This window comes from Aureococcus anophagefferens (assembly GCF_000186865.1).
Source record: "Aureococcus anophagefferens unplaced genomic scaffold AURANscaffold_7, whole genome shotgun sequence".
NCBI classification, from domain to species: Eukaryota; class Pelagophyceae; order Pelagomonadales; family Pelagomonadaceae; genus Aureococcus; species Aureococcus anophagefferens.
The window spans coordinates 442,832-467,348 of NW_008705567.1; the positions used below are offsets into that span (position 1 = coordinate 442,832).

At 72.2% G+C, this 24,517-nt stretch overlaps 6 protein-coding genes across 6 annotated transcripts in view; 5 read left to right on the top strand and 1 right to left on the bottom strand.

Moving 5' to 3' along the window:
• Positions 1 to 1,081: 1,081 nt before the first annotated feature.
• Positions 1,082 to 8,115, bottom strand: AURANDRAFT_63415 (hypothetical protein; the record flags this gene model as incomplete). Its single annotated transcript, XM_009038151.1, has 5 exons — positions 1,082 to 2,071; positions 3,221 to 4,291; positions 5,744 to 5,996; positions 7,125 to 7,927; positions 8,062 to 8,115. The coding sequence occupies 5 exons, from the start codon at positions 8,113 to 8,115 to the stop codon at positions 1,082 to 1,084; spliced, it is 3,171 nt and encodes a 1,056-aa protein (XP_009036399.1).
• A 3,711-nt stretch (positions 8,116 to 11,826) lies between these two features.
• On the top strand, positions 11,827 to 13,300 carry AURANDRAFT_60034 (hypothetical protein; the record flags this gene model as incomplete). Its single annotated transcript, XM_009037796.1, has 6 exons — positions 11,827 to 11,953; positions 12,076 to 12,219; positions 12,287 to 12,436; positions 12,498 to 12,602; positions 12,662 to 12,743; positions 12,827 to 13,300. The coding sequence occupies 6 exons, from the start codon at positions 11,913 to 11,915 to the stop codon at positions 13,268 to 13,270; spliced, it is 966 nt and encodes a 321-aa protein (XP_009036044.1).
• A 2,085-nt stretch (positions 13,301 to 15,385) lies between these two features.
• Positions 15,386 to 15,928, top strand: AURANDRAFT_24903 (hypothetical protein; the record flags this gene model as incomplete). The annotated part of the gene is made up of 1 exon (XM_009037797.1): positions 15,386 to 15,928. A coding segment is annotated over one exon (543 nt), but the record flags the coding sequence as incomplete, so codon positions are not given.
• Positions 15,929 to 17,983: 2,055 nt separating this feature from the next.
• Positions 17,984 to 19,810, top strand: AURANDRAFT_63418 (hypothetical protein; the record flags this gene model as incomplete). The annotated part of the gene is made up of 1 exon (XM_009037798.1): positions 17,984 to 19,810. One exon carries the CDS (start codon positions 17,984 to 17,986, stop codon positions 19,808 to 19,810), a length of 1,827 nt encoding a protein of 608 aa, XP_009036046.1.
• A 1,998-nt stretch (positions 19,811 to 21,808) lies between these two features.
• On the top strand, positions 21,809 to 22,770 carry AURANDRAFT_63419 (hypothetical protein; the record flags this gene model as incomplete). Its single annotated transcript, XM_009037799.1, has 3 exons — positions 21,809 to 22,137; positions 22,375 to 22,608; positions 22,674 to 22,770. The coding sequence occupies 3 exons, from the start codon at positions 21,809 to 21,811 to the stop codon at positions 22,768 to 22,770; spliced, it is 660 nt and encodes a 219-aa protein (XP_009036047.1).
• Positions 22,771 to 23,103: 333 nt separating this feature from the next.
• The window catches only part of AURANDRAFT_63420 (hypothetical protein), a gene marked incomplete at both ends in the record, with an annotated part of 8,137 nt that continues 6,723 nt past the window's right edge, over positions 23,104 to 24,517 (top strand). Inside the window, 2 exons of the mRNA XM_009037800.1 lie at positions 23,104 to 23,679; positions 23,920 to 24,093. Coding sequence (XP_009036048.1) covers positions 23,104 to 23,679; positions 23,920 to 24,093 — 750 coding nt within the window. The remainder of the gene's footprint in view (positions 23,680 to 23,919; positions 24,094 to 24,517) is intronic.

Here is a 24,517-nt window from a genome sequence, read left to right on the forward strand (position 1 = left end):
TGCACGTCGGCGAAGATCGGCTCGATCCCGCCGAGGTAGCGCGACCGAGGCGCGGGCGCGGCGCGGGCCGCGGGCGGCGGCGCGGCCGCGGGCGCCGCCGCGGCCGCGGCCGCGGCCTCCCGCTGGAGCCGCCGCGCCTCGCGGAGCTTCTTCATGACCCAATCGGGGGCGGCTTTTTTGGCCGGCTCGGGCGCGGGCTCGGGCTCGGGCTCGGGCGCGGGCTCGGGCTCGGGCGCGGCGGCGGCGACCTCCGCGGCTTCCGCCACCGCCTTCCGTATCGCGTGGTTCTCGACGAGGTGGCGCGCCGCCGGAGGCAGCTCGACGCCCGTCAAGGGCGACGTCCGCTTCCCGCGGTCGAACCAGGCCTCGACGGCGCGGCGCTCGTAGGTCTGGCCGTCGCCGACGAGCAGGACGGGGTCGACGAAGGGCTCGAGGGTCAGCGGGCACGTCTGCGAATCGGGCGCGGGCGCCACGGGCGGCTCCGCGGCGGCGGGCGACGGCGGCGCGGGCTCGTCCGGCGGCGGCGACGGCGGCGCGGGCTCGTCCGGCGGCGGCGACGGCGGCGCGGGCTCCTCCGCGGGCGGCGACGGCGGCGCGGGCTCCTCCGCGGGCGGCGACGGCGGCGCGACCGCCGCGGGCGGCTCGTCGTCCAGCAGATTCGCCCAACACACCGGGCAGTACCAACCTATCACGCCATCTGCGTCCTGGTCGCTCACGAGGCCGCGCGCATCCTCGTCGGCGCACGCGATACAGGTCACGTGCGCACAAGACCTCGTTCGACAGCCGTCGCACATGACCTCGGGCGTCTCGCCGTCTTCGTCTTCATGCTTGCCACAAAAGAAGCATATTTCCACTTTTTTCTTGCGTCGGCGCGGCGGCATAGTAAAATGCGGACGGCGTAGGAGTAGGATACCGCCGGTCTTAGCTCACATCGGCTCCGGAGAGCAATCGGACGGCATGCCGGCAACCAAGCTCTTCACAAATGCACTGTGCACTGCATCATGTCGACAAGCACACGAAAACTTAGGATTTTTTTTGCGCTGCAGGGGCGGCCCTCGCGCGTGGGTGTAGACAAGGCGCCTCAGGCGCGGGGCTCCTCCTCCGCGGCGTCGTCGGCCGGGTCCGGCGGCGCGTCGCGCTTCGGCGCCCTCGAGGAGAACGCGGCGATGGACCGGACCTTGGTCGCGAGGCGCGCGAGCGAGAGGCGGCTTTTGTCGTCGCGCTTGCGCTTGGCGCCGAACTCGTCGCGGTTGACGCCGAAGAAGGCGGACACGCGGCGCCGCGGCGCCTGGTCGATCTTCGTCTCCATGCGCGCGATCTCCCGGAGCTCCGGCGGCGGCCGCGCGCCCTCGGCGTCGGCCGGCGGCGGCCGGAAGGCCGCGAGGACCTCGGGCGAGAAGCGCGCGTTCCGCTCCGCGAGGGCCAGGGGCGTGAGCTTCTTCCGGTCGTCCCGCTGGCTCAGGTTCAGGTAGCCGTGGGACCGCTGGTAGGTCACGAGGATCTTCGCGGCGTCGGCGTCGCCCTTGTCGACGGCGATCCACAGCAGCGTGCGGCCGCGGTCGTCGCGGCAGTCGAGGTCGCCCGTGGCGAAGAGCTCCGCGCAGAGCGCCTCGAAGCGCGCCGCCGTGCCCTCGACGCGGACGGGGAAGCAGGCCTCGGCGGCGAGCCACGCGCGCGTCGGGGGCTTGCGCCGCGCGCGGCTCGCGAGGCGGTCGTGGAGGTCGCGGCTCGCGGCGCGCGCGCGCGCGAGGAACGACCGCCGCGGCCGCGGCGGCGGCGGCTCCGCGTGCGCGGGGGGCTCGCCGTTCGCGTGTCCGTCGAAGAACGCGTCGATGTGCCGCTTTTTTTCCTGCGGCGCGGCGCGGTGGCGCCGGGACCCGCGCCGGTGCTTCTTGTGCCGGCGGTGCGGCGACTTCGGCGGCGGCGCCGGCGCGTCCTTCGCGGCGTCGCCCTCGCCCTCGGCGCCCGGCGAGAAGATGGGCCCGGCGTAGCACACGAGCTGGTAGGGCTCGAGGGCCGGAATCTTGTTGAAGTCGACGCAGTAGGGCGACACGGCGCTCGGGCCCACGGCCTCGTCGGGACCGTCGGAAGGGGGCTCGCGGACCATCGCGGCGGCGGCGGGGACCCGACCCCGACCTGTTAAGCCCAGGCGGGCGCAAGTCGGGCTGCCCCACGGCATCGAGGGGCAAACATCATCCTCAAAAACGCCTCGATCTTGCGCACGCGAGCCCGCGCTTGGCGCGTCGGACGTCGCGGCTGCGGCTGGGCGCGAGGCCTGTCGAACGGCGCGCGGCTGGGCGCGAGGTCTGTCGAACGGGCGCGAGCTGCGCCTGGGCGCGAGGACTGTCGAACGGGCGCGGCGCGGTCCGCGCCGCCATCGATCGCTCATGTCCTTGGCGCGCCTCGTCCTCTCGTGCGTCGCCGCGGCGCTCGCCTTCGCGCCGCGCGCGCCGCGCGCGGCGCCGCGGCCGACGATGTTGAAAAGCGTCGCCGAATCGCTGCGCGACGCCCACATGGCGACGCTCGCGCGGCTCGCGTCGAACCTCAAGAACGTGAAGCTCGAGGACATCGAGGAGGTCTTCGTCACGGACGTCTACCCCGACCACGTGAAGATCCAGGTCATGACGTGCGAGGCCGACGGCTGCGTGAGCCTGCTCGTGCCCATCGAATTCCAGCGCCGCTGCGACGAGGGCGACGGCTTCGACGAGTGCGTCATCGAGAACGTCGTGCGGCTCGACGCGGCGCTGATGAACGAGGCCGCGGCGCGCGCGGCGGCGCCGGCGCGGCCGCCGAGGAGCGCGCGCTACGTCACTTTGCGAGCCGACGACGCGGCCGCGAAGCCGGCCTGGTGGCCCGCGGCCGCGCCGGACGGCGAGCTGTCGCGCGCCTGCGCCGCGGCGCGCGAGATCCTCAACGACCAGTTCCACGACGACGTCGCGGCCATCGCTGCCAGGCGGGTCGAGAGGGACATCGACTTCGCGGTGGTGGAGGAGCTCTGCCCCGCGGGCTTCCTCGTCGGCGTCGGCGGCGCCGCGGGGACGGACGTCGTCGACTTCCGCTTCAAGTGCGTCGCGCAGGACGTCGACGAGCTCCACGCGGCCGTCGTCGGCGCCGTCGCCGACGCGCAGCGCGCCGAGGACGACGGCGCCGCGGACCCCTGGGCGCCCTTCTAGGGCGCCGTGTAAACATATGTGAATTACGCGGCGACGGCCCGCCGCACCGTCTCGAGGAACGGCGCCTCTTCGTCGTACATGGCGCGGAACGCGTAGTCGAGGTGGCCCGCGTCCGGGAGCGTCTCCCGGTCCACCGCCGTCGCCGGCGCGCGCGCCGCGAGCGCGGCGCAGAGCGCGTCGGCGGCCGACGGCGGCGCCGTCGCGTCGCCGAGGCCGTGGACGACCGTGACCTTCGCCGGCGGCCGCGCGTCCGCGTCGAACGCGACGGCCGGCGAGTTGCGGTCCATGGCGCCGTCGAACGCGCCGCCGAGCGCGGAGATCGCCGCGACGCCCCGCGTCGACTCGTGCGCGTAGTGCGCCTTCAGGTCGTAGACCCCCGAGCAGAGCACCGCGTGTCGCGGCGGCGCGTGGGCCGGCCCGCGGCAGAGGAGCGCGGCCGCGACGAGGTGCGCGCCCGCGGAGAGGCCGACCGCGACGACGTCGCCCGGCCGCGCGGCCTCGGCCCAGGCGAGGGCCGCGCCGACGCCGGCGACCATGCTGTCGCCGTCCTCCAGGGGCCAGACGCCGTAGTCCACAACAGCGACGTCCGCATCGCACGCGTCGCCCACGTTCGCCGCGAGGAGCCGGTAGAGCCGGCTGTCGTCGCCGTGGGACCACGACCCGCCGGGCACGATGACGACGAGCGGCCGCGCGCCGGCCCCCGGCCGCTCGTAGAGGTCGACGGCCGCGGCCGCGCCGACGGCGACGCGCCGCGGCGCCGCCGCGGCGCGCCACGCGCGGACGAGCGCCGCGCACGCGGCGCCGAGCGGCGCGCCGCGCGCCTCGGCGGCCTCGGCGCCGAGCGCGACGAAGCCCGCGACGGCCTCGAAGGCCGTGAAGAGGCGCCAGGCGACGCGCGAGTCCCGGAGGCCCCGCGCGACGGCGCCGGGCAGCCGCCTCGCGACGGCGCCCTCGGCGTCCGCCGCGCCGCCGACGCCGCACGCGACGACGCCCGTGATCACCGCGGGCATGAGCACGGCCGACGCCGCCTCGCGCCCCGCGCGCGCGAGCGCGCCGCCCGGCGCCGCGCTCCGCCCCAGCGCCGACGCGCCGAGGAGGAGCGCGCAGGCCAGCAGGACCTGGCAGCAGCAGCGACGCCATCGACGCTGCGTTCGGCGGTCGCGCGTGGGTTCGGCGCCCGTGGATTGCGTCGCGGGCGCCTTTCTTTGCGTGCGCGGTGGCTGCGGCGCCTGTGGATTGCGTCGCGGGCGCCTTTCTTCGCGTCGCGTGCGTGCGGTGGCTGCGACGACACGAGCGCACGAGTGCTGCGCGACTAAGGCAGTTTCGCCGACTTCATGCTGAATGCAACTTGCAGTGTCGCGTCGGTACGCTCTCGGCGAGGTACGTGCAACTTAGGCTTGATCTGAGATCAGCCCCCCCAGGCTTTGCTCGTTTTGTCAGATCTGGGCTAAAACGCGTCTTTCGCTAGCCGATGCAGCGGTTCCAGGACTTGGCGCGGCGCTCGGTCTGTGGACCTTGCCGCGCCTCGGGCCCGGGTGCGAGTCGCTCGGGAAAGACCATCGGTCGAAGGCGAGCAACTTAGTTCGCGTCGGGGCAGCCCGTGGATGACGAGAACGGCCGTTAATGGTGGGGGGCGACCGACGAGAGGCCCAACTTAGTTCCAGGGCTCGAGCGGGCCGCGGCATCTCGAGTAAACACCGCCTGGAATGTCCCTCCCGAGTGGCCTGTCAAGGTTGCCGCGGCCCGAACGCCGCATGCATTGCGCAGTGAGCGCCGTGTCACCCGCGGCGCCGCGCGCCTCCCGGAGCCGGTGAGGTGATCTCGATCAAATCGGCTCGAGCCGAAGGGCTGCCGCGAGGGCATCTGATCGCCCTCATGACGAACGATTCCCGACGCTCTGTGACTCGAAGGCGACCGAAATTCGGGTCGGGGGAAGCTGCCGCGCCCCATTCCACCCCCTGAGGCTGCCCGTTTGCGCCACCTCGCAATCGTCCGGATGTCGCGTCTTTTCATGTGCCTCACCCACCATGTTTGCGGACCCGCTGGGATCGTTGCACGTCGCTGCATATTCGAGGAGCACGGGGCCCTCTAAGGTGGAGATTCCATCAGCTGCCATAGCAGCTTCGAGCGCCTAACTAATCCAGATACTCGACGTCCTGCCGGGGATAAACGATGGTTCGACCGTAGAGCGGCAGGACGAGTACGGGACACGAAGCAAAAAAACGGGACAAACGCACGGAGCGACTCCTCAGACCCCCGGGGGTCGCGCCCTACCGGTGGGGTGCGTCCCAGGAGCCGCGGGGCCCGGAACTGACGCGCCTGGGGGGGTCGATTTCAAATCGAGCCCTTAGGGGGTGGCTTCTAGGTCAAAAGCGCTCTCGACGGATGATGCGCCGGCACCGCTCGTGCGTCAAAAGATTGCCAGCGAGGTCGGGCTGTCCTGAGAGTCGAAACTCCTCGTTGCCCCCATCGTCCTCCGAGTCCGAGCCGTCGTCAAATTTCGGCTCAGTAGGATATCCGTATCGCGTGCTGCTCAGATTGACGCAGTATTTCGTGGGTCCCTCAAAAACCTCGTACTCCGGACCCGAAAAATCTTTCGGCCGCCGAATCATGAGCTGGACGGTGTCGATATCGAACGCGCCGGTGAGGTCGAGTTCCTCGAGCTTGGGCGCCCAGATCTTCAAATAGTTGAGGTCGTCGGCCCGCCAGAAGCAGATGTGCTTGATCGCCGGGCAGACCAGGCGGAGAGGCTTTGACTTCGTGGTAGCGAGACCCCATATTTTGTAGCCGCCGAGGCACTCGAGGCGCGGGCAGCGGCTGATGCTGTCACCAAACCAATCCGAGCAAGAAAGTGTGACGCGTTTGAGCCAGAGAGTCTTGAGCAAGGGCAGATCCAGACGAACGTAGCACACGCTCACCGCGCAGGGTGCCTCGATGTCGATGACCTCCAGTAGAGGCGTATACGCTGCCGTGAAGTGCAGGGCGCGGATCGCCTGGGAGTCCAACTCCAGTGATTTGAGCTGCGGGAAGGAGATTCCATCGAAGTCAAGGATGTGGGGTTTGACATCTTCGTATTCTGGACGAATGTGGAGGTGCTGGAGGTGTCGGCCGAGCGCGCTCGCCGCGAGCGCTACCAAGTCGGATTGCGAGAGCTGGTTCTCCTCAAAGCGCAGAGTGATGGTTTCCTCGTCATCCGTGCGCTGGCGCTTCGCGTCGCGCGCCGCCTCCGCGACGTCGTCCTCGAAGCGCGCGATGACCTGGCGCAACTCGGGCGACGACTTGATCGGTTTGCGCAGCTCGGCCCGCATCGATGCGGAGAGCCGAGGCATTGATGCTGGTGTCACCGTGGCTGCGGGAGGCGCCGCCGCCGCCGGTGCAGGATCAGGGATTGGTGTGGCGGGAGCGGGCGCCGGGGCCGCGGGCGCGGGCGCGGGCTCTGGGACAGGCGCCGGGGCCGCGGGCGCGGGCGCGGGCTCGGGGACAGGCGCGGCGGCCGCGGGCGCAGGAGCCGCCGCCGCCGGTGCAGGATCAGGGACTGGTGTGGCAGGCGTGGGATCGGCCTGAAGCCGGCGGCGGAGCTTTCGAACGTGTACGAAAGTCATGCCAATGCGGTTCTCCAGCTCATCTTTCGTGATGAGCCCCTCGTCTAGCAGCTCTTCAACGCTCTCGATGCCGAGCTGGATCAGAGGCTCGTAGAAATGGCCTATCTCCACGTCCTTCAGCAGTTCATTCATCGCGCTTTTGGAGTCGGCCATTCTCTCAAATTCTCGCGCCAGATCTCCACGAGATCTCACTGATCAGCGGGGAAGAATTCAGCGGGGCAGCGTATTCAACCATGACTTCAGCCAAGGTCCTGGGCACCGTGGCGGGCACACACCGCCCCCCCCCGACGAGCACGGAGAAAAAGCGGGGACGTGTGACTCGGGCCGGGCGCCCCGCCGGTCCTAGGACGAGGCGTCGTCGCGCGCGTTCCCGTCGCCGGCCGCGTCCGCGGCGGCGGTCGCGGTGCCCTTGAGGAGGCGGAAGCCGTCGACGAGGAGGTGCTTGGTCTCGACGTTGACCGTCTCGAAGACGACCATGCGCCGCCGGATCTCCGCGTCGCCCGCCGTCTGGCCGAGGTCGAAGACGAGCATGAAGCAGGAGGGGATGCGCGCGGTCTCGACGAGGCGCTCCGGCGGGTAGGAGAGGATGATGTGGATGTCGGAGACGAGGAACTGGGCCGCCGGCGGGCCCGCGTCCAACGCCGGCTGCCACCAGACGTACGCGCCGTCTTTCGAGAGCCAGAGCTTGTGCGTCTTGGGCTTGTGGTGCGGCGCGTGCTTGATGACGCGGAAGCCCCGCTGGAGCATGGCGGCGAACTCGTCGCGGAACGCGAGGGCGTTGGCGATGGTCTGCTTGCCGTCGGTCTCGTACTGGAGGTCCAGGTTCAGCGCCTGCTCGTACGTCCGGGGCCCCTCGTCGGCCGCGTCGCGCGCCGCCGCCGCGGGCGGCTCGCCGTAGGCGCTCTCGGCGCAGCCGTCGGGGCTCAGCACGTAGCGCATGATGGGGTAGGCCGGGAGGTCGCTGTTGCGGCTCACGGTGCTGTTGATCATCTCGTCGACCTGGCCCTCGAGCCAGTGGATGGGGTTGCTCGACCGGTAGGGCTCGACGGGCAGCGCGAGCTCGAGGTCGTAGTCGTTGTCGCTGTCGCTGTCGGAGATGTCCACGTAGCGCTGCTGCGGGTACTGGCCCGTGCGCGCGATCTGGTGGAGCACCTGCGCGCCGGCGCCGTCGCGCGGCGGCGGCGCGCGCGCGCGGTCGCGCGCCGCGACGTCGGCGGGCGAGCGGTCCTCGGCGCGGTCCTCGGCGCGGTCCTCGGCGCGGCGCGCGCGCGCGGACGCGCCATCACCCGCGTCCCGCCCCGGGCCCGCGCCGCGAAGAGGCGCCGCTCGACGAGCACCATGGCGGCGGAGGCGCGGCGCGCGCCGCGGTGCGGGCGGCCGCGGGGCGCGTCCGACAAACGCGGCGAGGGCGCGCGGGGGACCGGCGCGCCCAGGCCGGTGGGTCGACGGCGTCCGACGACGGCAGCCCACGCAGCCTGGGCTTCACACGGCAGGACGCCTTTTTTGAGGAAACTTTGGTTTTCATAGGCACTTTCCCATCAGTTGCCCTGCATCACGAAACCGATCACTTTCAGGGAGCCCGCCGGGCCGCGTCGTCGGGGCAGCCCGCCGCGCGGGCGTCGTCGAGGCCGCAAAAGTACTCTCGTAGCCACCTGTGAGGGCGCTCGAGAGATCGAAAGGATCGTACCTCCTTGGCGGCCCCTCGCGGTTCCGGCATCGATGCCGTAGGCGTCGCGCGCACCGCACGTCGACGCGGCGCGGCCATGGACGGCGCGCAGGAGACCAAGGCCGTCGACGACGCGGCGGCCGCCGAGGACTTTGGCGCCATGATGGCGTCGACGCAGGAGGCCGCCGCCGCGTCGCAGCGGTCTTCGGGCCGCCGCGGCGGCGGCCCGCGGTCCTTCCAGGCGCGCGTCGCGCCGAGCGGCTTCTCCGACGCCGCGTCGCCGCCGCGCTTCGCGCCGAACGCCGCTATTCTGCGGAAGACGCAGAGCGTGTCGCGCGGCCTGAAGAAGGGCCTCCAGGCCACGGCGACGACGGCGCTCTCGACGACGGGCCAGGTCGGCCGGGGCCTCCGCGAGGCGGGCACGGCGGCCGGCGCGCGCGCGCGCGAGCTCGCGAAGCTCGCCGCGGAGCCGGCGACGCCGCGGGGCGACCCGCGCGACCGGTCCATGTCCCAGTTCGTCGCGTCGGACGTCGAGGAGTGGGACGAGCTGCCCGCGGCGGCCGCGGCGGTGCGGGGCTCGCGGCGGGGCGGCGGTGGCGCCGCGGCCGGCGGCGGCGGCGGCCTGCTCGTGACGTCGTACGCGCGCGCGCAGACGGAGAAGACGGTCGAGTTCCCGACCCAGGCCGGCGCGTGGCTCTCCGTCTTCTCGCCCCACGCGCCCTGGCGGCTCTGGTGGGACGCGTCCATGCTCCTCTGCACGTGCTTCGTCGTGCTCGTGACGCCCTTCGAGCTCACGTTCGTCGACAACCGGTCGTCGGGCTGCGCGCCCGGGCGCCACGACCTCGACCTCGCGAATTTGGTCGTGAACTCGATCTTCGTCGCGGACATGGGCATGTGCTTCAACACGTCCTACTTCTCCGCGCGCCGGGGCACGTGGGTCGTCACGCGCGGCCGCATCGCGCGGCGCTACTTCGGGTCCTGGTTCCTCTTCGACGCGACGTCGTGCGTGCCCTTCGAGTGCGCGACGCTCCGGTCCGCGGACTCGGCCGGCGCGTCCGCGCGGTACCTGCGCCTCATTCGCGTGCTCCGCTTCTTCAAGCTGCTGAAGGTCATGAAGAGCCCGCGGATCCTGAACGCGATGGCGCGCCACGTCGACTTCTCCTCGAAGCTCCAGACCGTGCTCAAGTACATCCTGATGCTGCTCGTCATGGTCCACTGGAGCGCGTGCCTCCTGCGCCTCCTGACGTTGGTGGCCTGCGACGCGGGCCGCGGCGAGGACCGCGGCGCCGGCGGCGCGCGCGGCTGCCCGAACACGGTGCTCACGATGGGCTACAACTGGGGCGACGGCATCTGGGCGACGTACGTCGAGGCCGCGGTCTGGGCGAACATGGCGCTCAACGGCGAGGCGACCTACTTCCTCCACAGCGAGGGGCTCCTGGGCATCTTCATCATGCTCTGCGGCTTCATCCTCCTCGGGTTCCTCCTCGGCGAGCTCACGAACACGCTGAGCAACCTGGACCCTGTGGGGAACCAGTTCAAGATGACCAAGGACTCGCTGTCGGAATTCATGACGAAGCACAACTTCGCGCCCGCGCTGCGGAACAAGCTGCGGGAGTACATCTCCTTGTACGAGCCCGTGTTCCGCGACCACCACTACAACTCGGTGCTGTCGATGCTGAGCCCGCGGTTCCGTCTGGTCGTCGCGAAGCACGTCTCCGGCTACCTCGTCACGCGCATCCCCTTCATCCGCTACACGTCGCAGCACGTCCACGGCATCAAGGAGGGCGTGCGCCTCCACCTCTTCCCGCGCGAGGGCCGCGCGACGACGCGCGCCGCCGTCGTCGTCGGCGTGCCCGTAAACGCGCCCGCGTCCGGCGGAGATGTTCGCGCGCGTCCGCGACGCCCCTCCCCCCGCAGAACTACCTGACCTACGACGTGCGCTACGCCGACGACGGGTCGCGCGAGACCGTGCCGCACTCGCGCGTCGACGTGCTCCGGTCGCTGCCGGACCCGGCGACGCAGCGCCGCGTCTTCCGCCTCGTCTACGAGACGGACCTGCTCGTCGTGCGCATCGCGCAGAACTTCGAGGTCCAGCTCTACATGGCCCACGACACGGTCGTCCACCGCGACATGAACGTGAACGACGCGCTCTACATGATCGAGAACGGCCACTGCCTCCTCTTCGGCGCGCACAGCACGGACCAGTTCCGCTGCGAGTCGCGCGTGTCGTCGGAGTACTTCGGGGAGGACGTCGCCGCGCAGCTCGCGGGGTTCCGGAAGCCCGAGCTCGTGCACTACGCGGTGAAGACGTTCCGCCTGAGCCACCTCAAGGTGCTGGCGGGCGAGGTGCTGCTGCGGATCCTCACGGAGCGGCCGTCCTTCGCGCTCCACCGCAAGTACTGCCACCGCTACGGCTGCTGGCTTCTGGTCAAGGCCGCGATGATCCGGCGCTTCCGCGAGGGCCGCGCGCGCGACCAGGGCGACATCACGAACGCCGCGCCCGAGGTGCTCCACCGGAGCGACCGGCGGGGGTCCCTGCTCCGGTCGCCGTTGGCCGTCTCCGGCGCGGAGCTCCGGGAGGCGGGGCGCGAGGACGCGCGGTGGACCGCGGCGGCGGGCGCCGGCGCCGGCGGAGCGCCGGCGGAGCTCCCGCCGCTCGCGCGGACGCGCCGCGACTCCCGGCCCCGCGCCTTCGACGGCCCGGACGCGGACGTCCACGGCCTGCTCGCGCGCCACTTCGTCGCGCGCGCGACGGCCGACGCGCCGGCGCGCGCGGCCTTCGCGGCGCGCGACGCCGACCGCCCGGAGCTCGGCCGCCTCGCGCGGGAGCTCGCGGCGGCCGTCGCGGCCGCCGACGCCGCGCCGCCGGACCGGCCCGAGACGTCGCCCGTGTCTAAGTTTAAGCCCTAGCCGCGCGCGGGTGGACTTAAGCCGTCGTCGCGCGCCCGGGCGCGGGGCTCGGAACCGCGGCGCGGTCCGCGGGTCGCGCGGCGGCCGGCGCCGGCGGCCCGCGCGGCTCGTCGTCGCCCTCGCGCGCGTGCACGTTGCAGCAGATGCCGAGGATCAGGAGGCCCAGGAGCGCCCAGTGCGCGACGCGGGCGAGGTCGCGGTCCGCGGCGCCGCCGTGCCCGCCCGAAGCGACGCCGACGCTGGGCTGCCCCGCGAGGAGCGCGCCGCGGACCGCGCCCGGCGACGACGCGACGCGCGCCACGACGCAGCAGAGGAGCAGACGGCCGCAGCGCTGCGGTGCCATGTCGAGGCGGCGGCGGGTAGGGGACAGCGGCGCAGTTCTCCGAGTCGGACCAGACCCACCAGACGGGCTGCACCATGGGGTGCTCCATCCTTGCAAGACCCGCGAAAGCTCGTCGAGATAGCTCGTCGACTCATCCGCCGAGTCCGCGCGGACGCTGCTGGTCCAAATAACACACTTCTCCTCGGCCGCGCGCGTCGAACCCCGTCGACGACGCCACGATGCTCTTCGGCGGACGGCGCAACGAGGTCTTCGACGAGCAGCGCGCCGCGGCGTCGAGTCCAGGCAACCCGCCGCTCGCTCAAACCCCCGCCTCGGCCCTTTTCGCGCCGGCCCGCGGCGCGGCGGCGGCCCTTTGCGTCGACGCGTTTCGCCCGTGCCCAGGTACCACTGCTTCTCCGGCGCCTTCGCCGACAAGCCGAACCTCGAGGAGGGCGACAAGGTCCTGCTGCCGTCGAGCGCGTTCGAGCAGCTCGCGCGGCTGCAGATCGAGTACCCGATGCTCTTCGAGCTCCGCTCCGCCAAGGGGCGCGCCCCCCGCGCCGGCGACCCGCGGCTCCGCCCCGCGCCGAAGACGGCGCCGCCCCGCCCGCAGGCGCACGCACTGCGGCGTGCTCGAGTTCACGGCGCCGGAGGGCAACTGCTACGTGCCGTTCTGGATGATGCAGAACCTCATGCTCGAGGAGGGCGGCGTGCTCTCCGTGAAAAACGTGTCCCTGCCCAAGGCGACCTTCGTGAAATTCAAGCGCGGCCCCGCCGCGCCCCCGAAAGCCGCGCGCGCGCGGCGACGAACCCGCGCGGTACAGGCCGCAGTCGACGGACTTTTTGGACATCTCGAACCCGCGCGCCGTGCTCGAGAAGCAGTTCCGGACCTTCTCCTGCCTCACCGTCGGCGACCAGATCTGCCTGCCGCGAGCCCGGCCGCGCCCGCGACCGCGCCGCGCGGCGCCGCGACCGCGCCGCGGCGCAGGTACAACGACAAGCGGTTCTACCTCGAGGTCCAGGAGGTGAAGCCCCGCGAGGCGGCCTGCATCATCGAGTGCGACTGCGAGGCGCGGCCGCCCGCGCCCCGCGCGCGCCCTTTTCCGCGCGCCGCGCGGTTCCGTCCCGCGCGCCGAGCGTGTTCCGCGCGCAGGTCGACTTCGACGCGCCCGTGGGCTACACGGAGCCGGACTACGCGTCGCGGAGCCGCGCGACGAGCGAGGCGTCGTCCATGCCGGACCTGCCCGCGCCCCTCAAGGCGCTGTCCGCCGCGAAGGAGGCCGAGGCCAAGGCCAAGGCCGAGGGCAACTTCAAGTCCTTCGCCGGCGCGGGCAGCCGCCTCGACGGCAAGGACCTCAAGAGCGCCCAGGCCGCGCTCCTCGAGAAGATGCCGCAGCAGCCGCCCGCGAGCGAATCCAGCAAGGCCTGGCAGTCGCGCGGCATGTCGTGCGCGGGCGACGCGGCCGCGAAGCGCGCCGCGGGCGCCGCGGGCGGCGGCGCCGCGCCGCCGAAGCCCGTCTTCCGCAAGCCGAATACGTCCAAGTGGGCCAAGACCAACAAGGCCGCGTTCTCCGGCTCCGGCAACTCGCTCAAGTGACCGCGCGGGGGGGCGCTAACACGACCGCCGAACCCGCGGGGGGATCGGTGGCGGACGGTGCGGTTAGGCCGGCGCGGCGGCGCGCGACGGGCGTCCTACCAGCGATTGTGGTTCCTGCGGGGCGACGCGGCGGCTGAGCACGCGGCGTCGCGCGGCGCGCGCGCGCGCGAGCGGCGACGACGCCGGCGGGACGCGCCGCGCGAGTGCTCGGTTCTCCTCGACCTCGCCCGTGAGGAGGCGGACGATGGGGATCATGAGCAGCTCGATGACGGCGCCGAAGACGCCGACGAGCACGCAGCCCCAGCCTGCGGTCGCGGTCGCGTCGCATCGGGCCGCGCCGGCGCGGTCGCGCGTCCTCCATCGGGGCGCCGCCGGACGCGCCGACGGCCCAGGCCGTGCGCTTCACCTCCGCGGGCGACGGCTTCGTGCAGCTCTTCGCGAGGGCCTTGCCCTCCTTCTCGAGCTTCTTGAGACGGCCCTTGACATCCGCGATGACCGTGTCCTTCTTGTTCGCATCCATGGGTGCGCGGCCCGCGGCGGCGACTGCGGTCCGGGCCGGAGGCGAGGCGCTGCGACGACGCGAGGCGCAGCTCGTGAAGCAGCGATCGAGGCTGCCGATGTGATGGTGCACTGGATTGTTGAACCCCTTGCCACAGCCGGGCATCCAAAAATCGGCCGATTTGAGACGGTCGAATTTGGCTGCGCCGCCTGGTGCGATGGATAGCCGGCGTCGACCCGATAATTAAAGAGTTTCGGTTCGTGAAAATCGGTCTGGATTTCGTAAAGTTACAGCTCCTCAAAGTCTCTATTTTTTTCCTATGGCGCAATGGACGACCCATTTCCGCGTAAGGCGTTCGTTCTATGTGACGGCCCTGTTCCACGGCGGTTTTTTGTTTCAGGTTGCATGGGGCGCCGCCCTGCGTCGATCGAGCCAAAGAACATACTTGGAACAGGCCGGGAAGTCGACCCACCGGCCGGAGCCGTGTTTCGGCACCGGGGGAAAATCCGAAGCGCCGGAAGCGGATCTTTTGTCCGATGCGGGGTCCTAGTTGAACCCCTTGCCACAGCCGGGCATGGACGAGTGAGCCCGCCACTCGCACGTCGCAGCGTTTCCCGGGCCGTGCGCTCGTCGCGTCGCACGTTCGCACGTCGGAAACGTCCGCAGCGCTCATCGCTGCGTCGCGTGGATGCGGCGCGCGCTGCTGCTCGTCGCCGCCGCGCGCGCGCTCGCGCCGCTCGCGCAGCTGTCGCGGCTCGCGGCGCGCGCCGTGTCGAGCCCGACCTACGACGACCCGCGCGAGGGCACCTGGGGCGACAACCCCGTCGGCGGCGCCGCGGAGCGCGACGGGTCCTGGCTGCCGCTGTGCGACCGCGCGGACCTCGTGGCCGCGCTCGGGAATTTGAGCTGCGCGCCGGGCCTCGCGGCGGAGCTCGGCGCCGCGGGCTCCGCGAGCCTCGCCGTCGCGGCCGGCGAGCGCTTCAGCGTCGCCGTCGTCGCGCTCGAGGCCGGCGGCGCGGCCGTGCGGAGCTGCCACCCCGCGGGCACGGTCGTGCTCTCGACGGTGTTAGCGGGCCGCGCGGAGACGACGCCGCTCCGGCGCCTCGGCGGCGCCTGGGCGCCGCGGGCGACGAGCCGGCGGACGCGGCGCCCGGGCGACGGCGTCGCGACGCGCCTCGGCGGGCCGCCGCGGGAGATCGCGTGCGCCGGCTCCGACGCGGCGCTCGTCAGGGCAGGAAAAGAGAGCGAAATTCCCAACTTCAAAGGCTCATATCTCGGCCGTTTTCCACTCGTTTCGGCTGATTTTTGGACGAGCGATCGTCTCTCGGAACGGCTCGAAGCGTGCGCGCGCGCGGAACACTCACGTTGAAGCGACGTTGAATCACCCTTTTCCTGCCCAGGCGCTCGTCGTCGAGGTCGCGTGCCTGCCGCCCGTCGAGGAGTCCATCGCCCTCGACGGCGGCGGCGACGACGCGGCGCGGGGCGACCTCGCGCCCGAGGCCGCGGCGCGCTTCGCCTTCGGCCCGCCGGTGGCCGCGCCGTCCGCGCCCGTCGTCTCCGCGCTCGGCGCGCGCGGCCGCGTCGGCGGTTTGGACGCCGTCGTCGCGGAGCTCTCGCGGCGCTTGCTCGCGTCGCGCCTCGCGGACGGCGACCTCGGCGCGCGCCTCGGCGCGCGCCACGCGCGCGGCGCGCTGCTCTACGGCCCGCCGGGCTGCGGCAAGACGCTGCTCGCGCGCGAGCTCGGCGCGGCGCTCGGCGCGGACGACGACCGCGTCGCCGTCGTCAACGGGCCCGAGCTCCTCGACAAGTTCGTCGGCGTCGCGGAGGCGCGCGTCCGGAGCCTCTTCGCGCCCGCCGCCGAGGAGTGGGCGCGCTACCGCCTGAAGACCGACGGCGGCGCCTTTGCGCGGCGGGACGCGCTCGGCCGCGGCAACGCCGTGCCGAAGCTCAACGTCGTCGTCTTCGACGAGATCGACGCGGTCTGCCGCGAGCGCGGGTCCTTGTCGGGCGACACGACGGGCGTCCGCGACGGCGTCACCGCGCAGCTCCTGGCCTGCCTCGACGGCGTCGAGGACGCGGGCAACCTCGTCGTCATCGGCACGACCAACCGGCCCGAGCTCCTCGACGCCGCGCTCCTCCGGCCCGGCCGCCTCGAGGTCAAGGTCGCGGTGCCCGCGCCGGACGCCGCGGGCCGGCGGGCGATCCTCGAGATCCACGCCAAGGGCCTGCGGCCCTTCCTCGACGCGCCCGCGGCGGCGCTCCTCGACGGCGCGGCCTTTTGCGCCGAGGACCTCGCGGGCTTCTCGGGCGCCGAGGTCGCGGGCTTCACGCGCGCGCTCGCGTCCTACGCGCTCGAGCGCGCCGCGGGCTCCGCGGCGGACGCGGCCCTCGGCGCCGACGACGTGCGCCGCGCCGTCGCCGACGTCCGCCGCGACAAGCGCGCCGGCGCGCGCGCCGCGGAGCTCCGGGACGCGGCGTGGCCGGAGCTCGCGGCCCTCGCGGCCAAATGGCGCGACGCGCGCGGCGACGCGCCGCCGGCCGACGCGGCGGCGGCGCTCGCCTTCCTCGAGGAGCGCGCCTACGCCGCGAAGGACGTCGCGCTGCCGCCGTCGCCCGCCGCCGCGGCGGACCTCGCGCGCCACCTGTGGCGCTACCTCCGGGGCTCCTGATAAGCGCCCGCGTTACGCACCTGTGGCGCTACCTCCGGGGTTCCTGATAAGCTCTCGCGTTACGCCCCCTCGGCGAGGTTCGCGCGCGCGCCCGCGACGGGGTTCGCCGCGGGCCCCGGGGGCTTGGCCGCGGCGAGCGGCGCGGCCTCCGGCGCGGCTTCAGTTGTCGCGCCGCCCGCCCAGGGCCCGAAGCCCAGGCAGCCGAGCACGGCGACGACGACGACGACGACGAGAACGGAGTAGACGACGACGGCCAGCAGCAGCCACGCCCAGTAGGGCACGCCGTCCTCGGACTCCGTGATGAAGTCGCGGAGCGACGCGGCGCTTTCGTCGTCGTCTTCCTCGTCCGCCGTCGCCGCTGTCGCCACAATCCGCGACGGCGCCGCCGTCGGGGCCGGCGAGAGCGTCGGCGGGAGGCTCGGGGACGGCGACGGGAGGAACGACGGCTGGGGCGCCGGCGGCGCCGTGGGCCACGGGCTCGGCGCGGACGTCGGCCTGGGCAGCACAAGAGTGATTCAACGTCGCTTCAACGTGAGTGTTCTGCTCGCACGCGTCACGAGAAAAACATCTACGCTTCGAGACCGTTCCGAGAGATGATCGCTCGTCCAAAAATCAGCCGAAACGAGTGGAAAACGGCCGAGATATGAGCCTTTGAAGTTGGGAATTTCGCTCTCTTGTCCTGCCCGGACGTCGGCGGCGGCGTCGGCAGGGGGACGGGCACGAAGCTGGGGCCGGGCGACGGCGCGGCCGAGGGGATGAACGTCGGGCCGGGCGTCGGCGGGAGGCTCGGCGCGGACGTCGGCAGCTCCGTCGGGAAGAACGTCGGCGGCGCCGTGCCCGTCGGCGCGGCCGTCGTCGAGAGCGCGGCGAGGCGCGGCGCCGCGGGGACGGCGCCGTCCGTGGGATGCATCGTCGGCCGGTAGACCGGCGCCGTCGTCGAGAGCGCGGCGAGGCGCGCGGCCGCGGGGGCGGCCGCGGCGGCGGCGCCGTCCGCGGCGACGGCGCCGTCCGTGGGATGCATCGTCGGCCGGTAGACCGGCGCCGCGGACGCCGCGAGCGCCGCGGCTGCGGCGCCGTCCATCGCGAGCGACGCCGACGCTGCGAGGCTCGCCGGCCGTCGGAGCCGCCGCCGGTCCGACGCGAGCGTCGCCGCGAACAGCGCGAGCGCCAGCAGCAGGGCGCCGCCGGCGCGCCGTCGCGGCGCGGCCATCGTCCACCGACGGCGATCCGCGACCAGGAAGGAGCGGCCTGGCTTGAAATCGAGCAACGCGACCGTCACGCCACGCGGGCGACGAGGCCGGAGCCTCGAAGCATACTCCAAAGCACCCGCGGGGCTGCCGGATACTTGAGGGGAAACTTGGGCTGCATGGTATGACATACGCTTTTGGCTGAAACATCCGTCAAGCTATATTCGGATATCTTGACGCCGCTACCGGACCGGACAAACAAATCGTATAAAATCAATGGATGAGCAACTCGGAAGGAAAGGGTTGTTGCACGACGTCTCTGTAATCCCCCTAATTCAATACGATGACAGCCCACGTAATGGATCTCCCGGGCATCTCCGACGGGTTCCGGCGCCTGCGGCGCCACACGGAGGCCGCGGGCGACATGTCGGCGGCGGCCCAGGACGTGCGCGCCCGCCAGTACGAGCGCGTCTGCGAGAACTTTCGGATCCTGCGGCGCAAGTACGACTCGCTCAAGGAGGTGCACCAGGCGCTCCTCTGGGGCGACGCCGTGCTCGCGCACGAGGGGCTCGCCGCGGGGCTGCCCGCGGTGGACCCGACGCTCGTCGAGGAGGCCCACCGCGTCGGCGACGTCACGACGGCCGCGACGCTCGGCTCGGGCGCGTGCAGCAGCGTGCTCGAGGGCGCCTGGCCCGACGGGCGCCCCTGCGCCGTCAAGCGCATCTCGAAGCGGGACGCGAAGACGCTCCAGGAGGTGCGCAACGTCGCGTCGGAGCTCGAGGCGCTGCGGGCCCTCACGGGCGCGCCGCACGCGCTCGAGCTCCAGGCGGCGTTCGCGTCGCGCGACCACCTCTACTTCGTCGTGGAGCGCTTCGGCGAGGAGCTCTACGCCCTCCTGAAGCGCGACGCGTGCGCGCTCGCGCCGGCGCAGCAGGCGGGCGTCGTCCACGGCGTCGCCGCGGGGCTCGCGCACATGCACTCGCTCGACCTCGTGCACCGCGACGTCAAGCCCGAGAACGTGCTCCTCGCCGACGTCGTGCCCGGCGGCGGCTTCCGCGACGTCCGCGTCAAGCTCTGCGACCTGGGCCTGTCGACGCGCGTGCGCGCGGCGCCGTCGCCCGCGTGCGCGACCGCGACGCTCGCCCTTGGCGGCCGCGCGGCGCCGCCGCGCGGCCGCGCGGCGCGCGCGCCGCTCTTCCAGTGCTGCGGGTCCATGGGCTTCTTCGCGCCGGACATGCTCGACCCGGCGGGCTACGACGGCTGCGCCGCGGACGCCTGGAGCCTCGGCTGCCTCGCGCTCGAGCTCGCGGCGGGCGCGCGGCTCTTCGCGCGCGTCTGGTTCCGCGAGTACAAGGCCTTCTTCGCCCGGCGCGGCGACCGCGACGGCGAGCACGGCCGCTTCGTGGCCAATTTAGCGCCCCTCGCGCGCGCGCTCCGGGGCTGCGGCGAGCTCGCGGCGGAGCCCGACGTCGCGCGGGACCTCGAGGACTGCCGCGTGCTCTGCCGCCAGTCGCCGGCCTTCGCCGGCGCGAGCGCGTGCCTCGACGCGGACCCGGCGGCGCGCCGGACGCCGGCGGAGGCGCGCGACGCCCTCGCGGCGACGCACGCGCGGCGGCCCTCGGACGCGTCGGCGGACAGCGCGGCGTCGCGCGGCCGCGTGCACCCGGAGGGCGCGCCCGCGGACGCGCGGCCGTCGCTCGCGAGCTCGCTCCGGGCCGTGCTCGGCGGCCGCGAGGCGTCGAGCCCCGTCGCGCCCGCGGCGCCCGAGGCGGCCGCGGCGGCCGCGGCGCCCGAGGGGCCCGCGGCGCCGCCCGCGGCGCCCGCGCCCGCGAGCGCCCGGCGGCTCCTCGTCGTCGACGACGAGCCGGCGAGCCTCCTGGCGACGCGCGACGCGCTCCGCGCGGCCTACGGCTGCCGCGTCGACGCGGCGTCGAGCGCGCTCGACGCGCTCGACGCGCTCGAATCGGAGGCCTACGACGCCGTCCTCGTCGAGCTCGGGCTCGGGGGCGCCGGCGGCGCGGCCGTCGTCGCCGCCGCCGGCGACCGCGCCGACGGCGACCGGCCCTTCGTCGCCGCCCTCGCGCGCGGCGCCGGCGCGCTCCCGGACGCCGCCGACCTCGGCGCGGACGTCGTCGCGCGCGCGCCCCTCGACGCCGCGGTCCTCCGCGGCGCGCACTTCTGGTGAGCGCCCGACCCAGAAGACGTCGACCTCGTCGACGATTCAGAACCGCCCTCCGACCGCCTTCGGACCGCGCCAAATTCGATGGTCTACGCCTAGGCAGCACCACTTCCCGGGAATTTCCTAACGCACTATAGCCGTGCTGGCCGCAGTGGCACGGTATTATTGATAATTACGACGTGCGGACTTTAATTGTTAGAGGTCCATAAGCAATTGCTGCAAAACCCTCACGAATGCCAACATCCTATTCAGAGGGGGCCGACCACCAGGCATACACCAGCCACGGCATACACCAGCATAGCAGCCGCATAGCAGCCGCATAGCAGACGCATAGCGGGCGCATAGCGGGCGCATAGCGGGCGCATAGCAGGCGCATAGCAGGCGCATAGCAGGCGCATAGCAGGCGCATACCACCAGCATAGCAGGCGCATAAGACCAGCATAGCAGCCGCATACCACCAGCATAGCAGGCGCATAAGACCAGCATAGCAGCCCACCAGCATACCACCAGCATAGCAGGCGCATACCACCAGCATAGCAGCCGCATACTGGTCACCGGCATAGCAGACGCATACCACCGGCATAGCAGACGCATACCACCCGCATACCACCCGCATACCACCAGCATACCACCCGCATACCACCCGCATACCACCCGCATACCACCCGCATAACACCCGCATAAAGCCCGCATAAAGCCCGCATAGCGGGCGCATACTACCAGGCATACCGGCGGTCAACCCCCTCGGATCCTATTGGTCGGACCATCAGGTTTTACCTAACCCTAACCCTTAATACGCGACGCAATGGGCGCGGACTTTATGCGAGGCTTGGTTCGGCATGATCTGCCCCACGAGGCTCGAAACCGAGGGCACATTCCAAGGGTAATTTGGGGGCGTGGATGCGAACGAAACACTCCGCGCGCGCGGGGGAAGAGCACGAGCTGAGATCTCATCGCCTGCGCGCGGGGGAGGAACGGCCAAATCGATCTCGGCTTCTACGCGCCCTCGCACGAAACGGAGTCGAGATTCGGAATGCCCGCCCCCCAAAACCCCTTAGAAAGTGCTCTCGATTTCCCCCCTCATAGGGCAGATCATACCGAACTCAGTGGCTGAGATCGTTGGCGTCCATCCCTGGCCAAAAAAAAGTTGTGTGCCCTAGTTAATACTATTCTTGACGACGATGGACCAATAAGAAACCAGCATTTGACGCCTCGATGGGAAAATGACTAGAGGCGGGAGGCCACCACTACAGCCGAGACCGTAATATTCGATAATTCCAAGTCCCTCGAGCTGACCCAGCTCTAGGTCACGAGCAATTACCCGAGAAGCGGTGCTGCCGAGTCTACGCCCTCGACGCCACGGTGCTTGCCGAACGCCCGCCGTGTTCAAGTTGTCTCTGTTTCACCGACCTCCATGCCCTCGTACCGAACGCCACGACGCCTGCCGAACTCCCCCCCCGCACGGGGCCGTGTTCAAGTTGTCTCTGTTTCGCCGACCTCTATGCCCTCGTACCGAACGCCACGACGCCTGCCGCACTCCCGCCGTGTTGTCTCTACGTAAATTCGCAAGCCCTCTTGAGGCGGTCGGTCGGAGCGCCGACTCGCGGCCGGGCCGACTCGCCGCGCTCATGTGCCGCGGCTCCGGCTCTGCGGAGGGTCCCCCAGTAGCGTGGCTTCCGTAGAAACCACCCGTAGTGACGCGTTCTAAGACGAGTCCGACGCGTTGGATGGGAATCCGATGTCCAATCCGACCACTCGATGATCGCGTTCCGCGCGGCGGCCGCGCGTCGCTCCGCGGCCGCGTTCGCGCGCGAATAAAACCCCGAAAACGGTACCTCCGGGGACGACCGGACAACCGAGCGACGACGCTCGCCGGCGTCCGTCGGCGGGGTGTCGGTGGCCATGTAAGTGGGGATGAACCCGCGTCGATAGCCGAAGTCACCCTGAGGTACCGTCCCAAAGTCAACATCTCGTCAAGGTGCCGACACGAGGCCAATACAGGGCATGCGACGCGCCAGGACCGCTTCCGGCGGGAGCGAGGAGGCGGCGCGGGACACGTCGCGGCCGCGGACCGATGACCTCGAGGACGGCGTGCCGCTGCCGCTCCTCAAGCACGGCATCGAGGTGCTCCGCGCCCTCGCGACGGCGGCGGCGTCGACGGCTGAGCGGCGCGTCGCGCGAAAGGACATCAACTCCAAGCCGCCGCACGGCTCGTGGCAGGCCCTCTTCGACGCGAGCAAGCCCAGCTCCCTCGTGGCTCGCGGCTACGCGGCCAAGGGCTACGGCGCGGGGCCGGACTACGGCCGCTACTGGATCACGGCCGCGGGGCTCGAGTACCTCGCGGCCGTGGACCGCGCCGCCGTCGCCGACGCCGACGCCCCTGTCCCTGCCCCGCCGCTGCGCCTCGACGCCGTCGAGGATCTGGACGAGGATGATGCCCCTGCCCCTGTCCCTGCCGCTGCGCCTGCGCGCGTCCACGCGGCGCGGGCCGCGAGGCTCAGCAAGGAGCTGGGCACCGCGCGGCGCTCGGCCTCGTCGGCGCGCGCGTCAATGGCCGCATCCACGAGCAGCTCCCACGTGTGGAAGCTCGCGCGGCGCGAGGGCATGCCCCCCTTCGACAGCGAGAACCCCTTCGACGACGGCGACGTCGACGACTGGTCGAGCGACTTCGACAGCGAGGGCTCCGACGACGACGACTCCGACGACGACGACTCCGGCGGCAACTCCAGGTCGACCCAGGCGCGCAACGTCGTCTGTCGGCTCGCGGTCTACACCGGCGGGTCGGGCCGATCGAAGCTCGGATGGTCCGGAAGACGGGCGTCGCGCTCGACGACGCGGGAGACGCGCCGACGCCCGCCGACACGCCCAGGACGGGCCTGTCGGCGGCCTTTGCCGCCGTCGACGGACGCCTCGTCGTGCTGTCCGAGGCCGAGAACGCCAAGACCGTCGCCGCGTGCGACGGGTGACTCCGCGCTCGCCGTCGTCTCCCGCCCCGCGCGTCCCGCGCCACAGAGCACCTCGCGACGATCTTTTAGCAGAAACTCATAAAAAGCGGCTAGATCGACGAGGAATCGGGGTGTTTCGACGGGACAACGGTCCTTTAAGCGCGGCTATGGTTTACTTCAAAATCGAGGTCTGCTGGGGGTCCCTCCGCGTGGCGGGAGCCCCGCGCCTCGACTTGCGCCGCGGCCTCCGAGTCGCGACCATGGCCAGTCACAGTGCCACTCGGACCGCCGGCCAATTTATTATTATTAATTAATTGGATTCTGGGCTGCCCGCCGCGGTTAATACCCGAGGGCATGGCTTATCGGCCGGAGCGCTGGGGCGGGGCCCGGCGCGCGCTCGACGAGAACTTCGAGACGGCGGCGTCGTCGCCGCGCATGCTCAGCGAGCTCCAGGAGCTGAAGCGGTCCAACGACTGGCTGCTGGCGAGCGTCGAGAAGATGCGGTCGCTGGAGCCCCGGGAGCCCCGGCGGCACCGGAGCGCCCGCGCGCCGCCGACTCCGCCGGCGCCGCCCGGGGGCCTCGAGGACGCGGTCTACGCGTCGACGCTGGCGCTGCAGCGCGCGCACACGGACCGCGTCGCCAAGTTGCACGACGCGGAGCACGACCTGCTCGAGCGCCTCGGCGGCTGGCAGACCAAGGGCGCGCGCCTCGAGGCGCGCCTGGGCCGCTGCCGGCGCGTCATATCGCGCCTCGCCGTGGACCGCTTCGCGGCGCGGCTCGACGTCGACGCGCTGCTCCGATTGGGCGCCGGAGCGCTCCGCGCCGCGCTCCTCCGCGCCGCGCTGGCGACGTGGCGCCTCCGCGCCGGGGGCCGCGCCGCGGCCGCGGACGAGGCCCGGACCCGCCGCGCCGCGGAAGTGCACGAGAAGGTAGTAGAAAACGCGAAGCGCGAGCGCGCCGCGCGCAAGGCCGCGGCGAGGGCCGCCGCGGACCTCTGTGTGGAAATCAACCAGTGAGCTGGGACGTCGGGGCCAAACTTCAGAATTCTCTAGCTCGGTCAAATCGAAGTCGATTCGGCTGATTTCTGGACGAATCGATTGCTCTCAGCGAGTTCTCGAAGCACGGCGGAAGTGCTCGTGTCAAAACATTCGAATACGCGCTGCACACAGGCGGACCTCGGCGCGCGCCTCGACGCCGCGGCGGCCGACGCGGGCGCGGCGCGCGCGGAGGCCGCGCGCCACGAGGCGGCGGTCCGCGAGGCGCACGCCGACGCCGCCCAGGGCCGGCAGCGGGCCGACGCCGCGCGGACCCAGGCCGCCGCGCTCGCCGCGGAGCTCGCCGAGGTCGTGGCCGCGCACGAGCGCGAGATCGCGGCGACGGCCAAGGACGCGGAGTCGCGGTGCGCCGCGCTCCGGCGCGAGGCCGACGAGGCGCGCGCCGCGGCCGCGCGCCACCGCGCCGACGCCGACGACGCGCGCGCGCGCGCGGACGACGCGGCCGCGCGCGCCGCGCGCGCCGCGGCCGACGGCGACGCGGCCGCGCGCGAGCTCGCCGCGCGGCGCGACCGCGACGCGCGGGACGCGCGGGACGCGGGCCTCGAGGCGGAGCGGCGCGCGGCGCTCGACGCCGCGGCCGCGCGCGACGCCGCGGCCGCGCGCGACGCCGCGGCCCGCGACGCCGCGGCCGCGCGCGACGCCGCGGCCCGCGCCGAGGCCGACCGCGACGCCGCGGCGACCGAGCTGCGGACCTGCCGCGACGGCGCGGCGG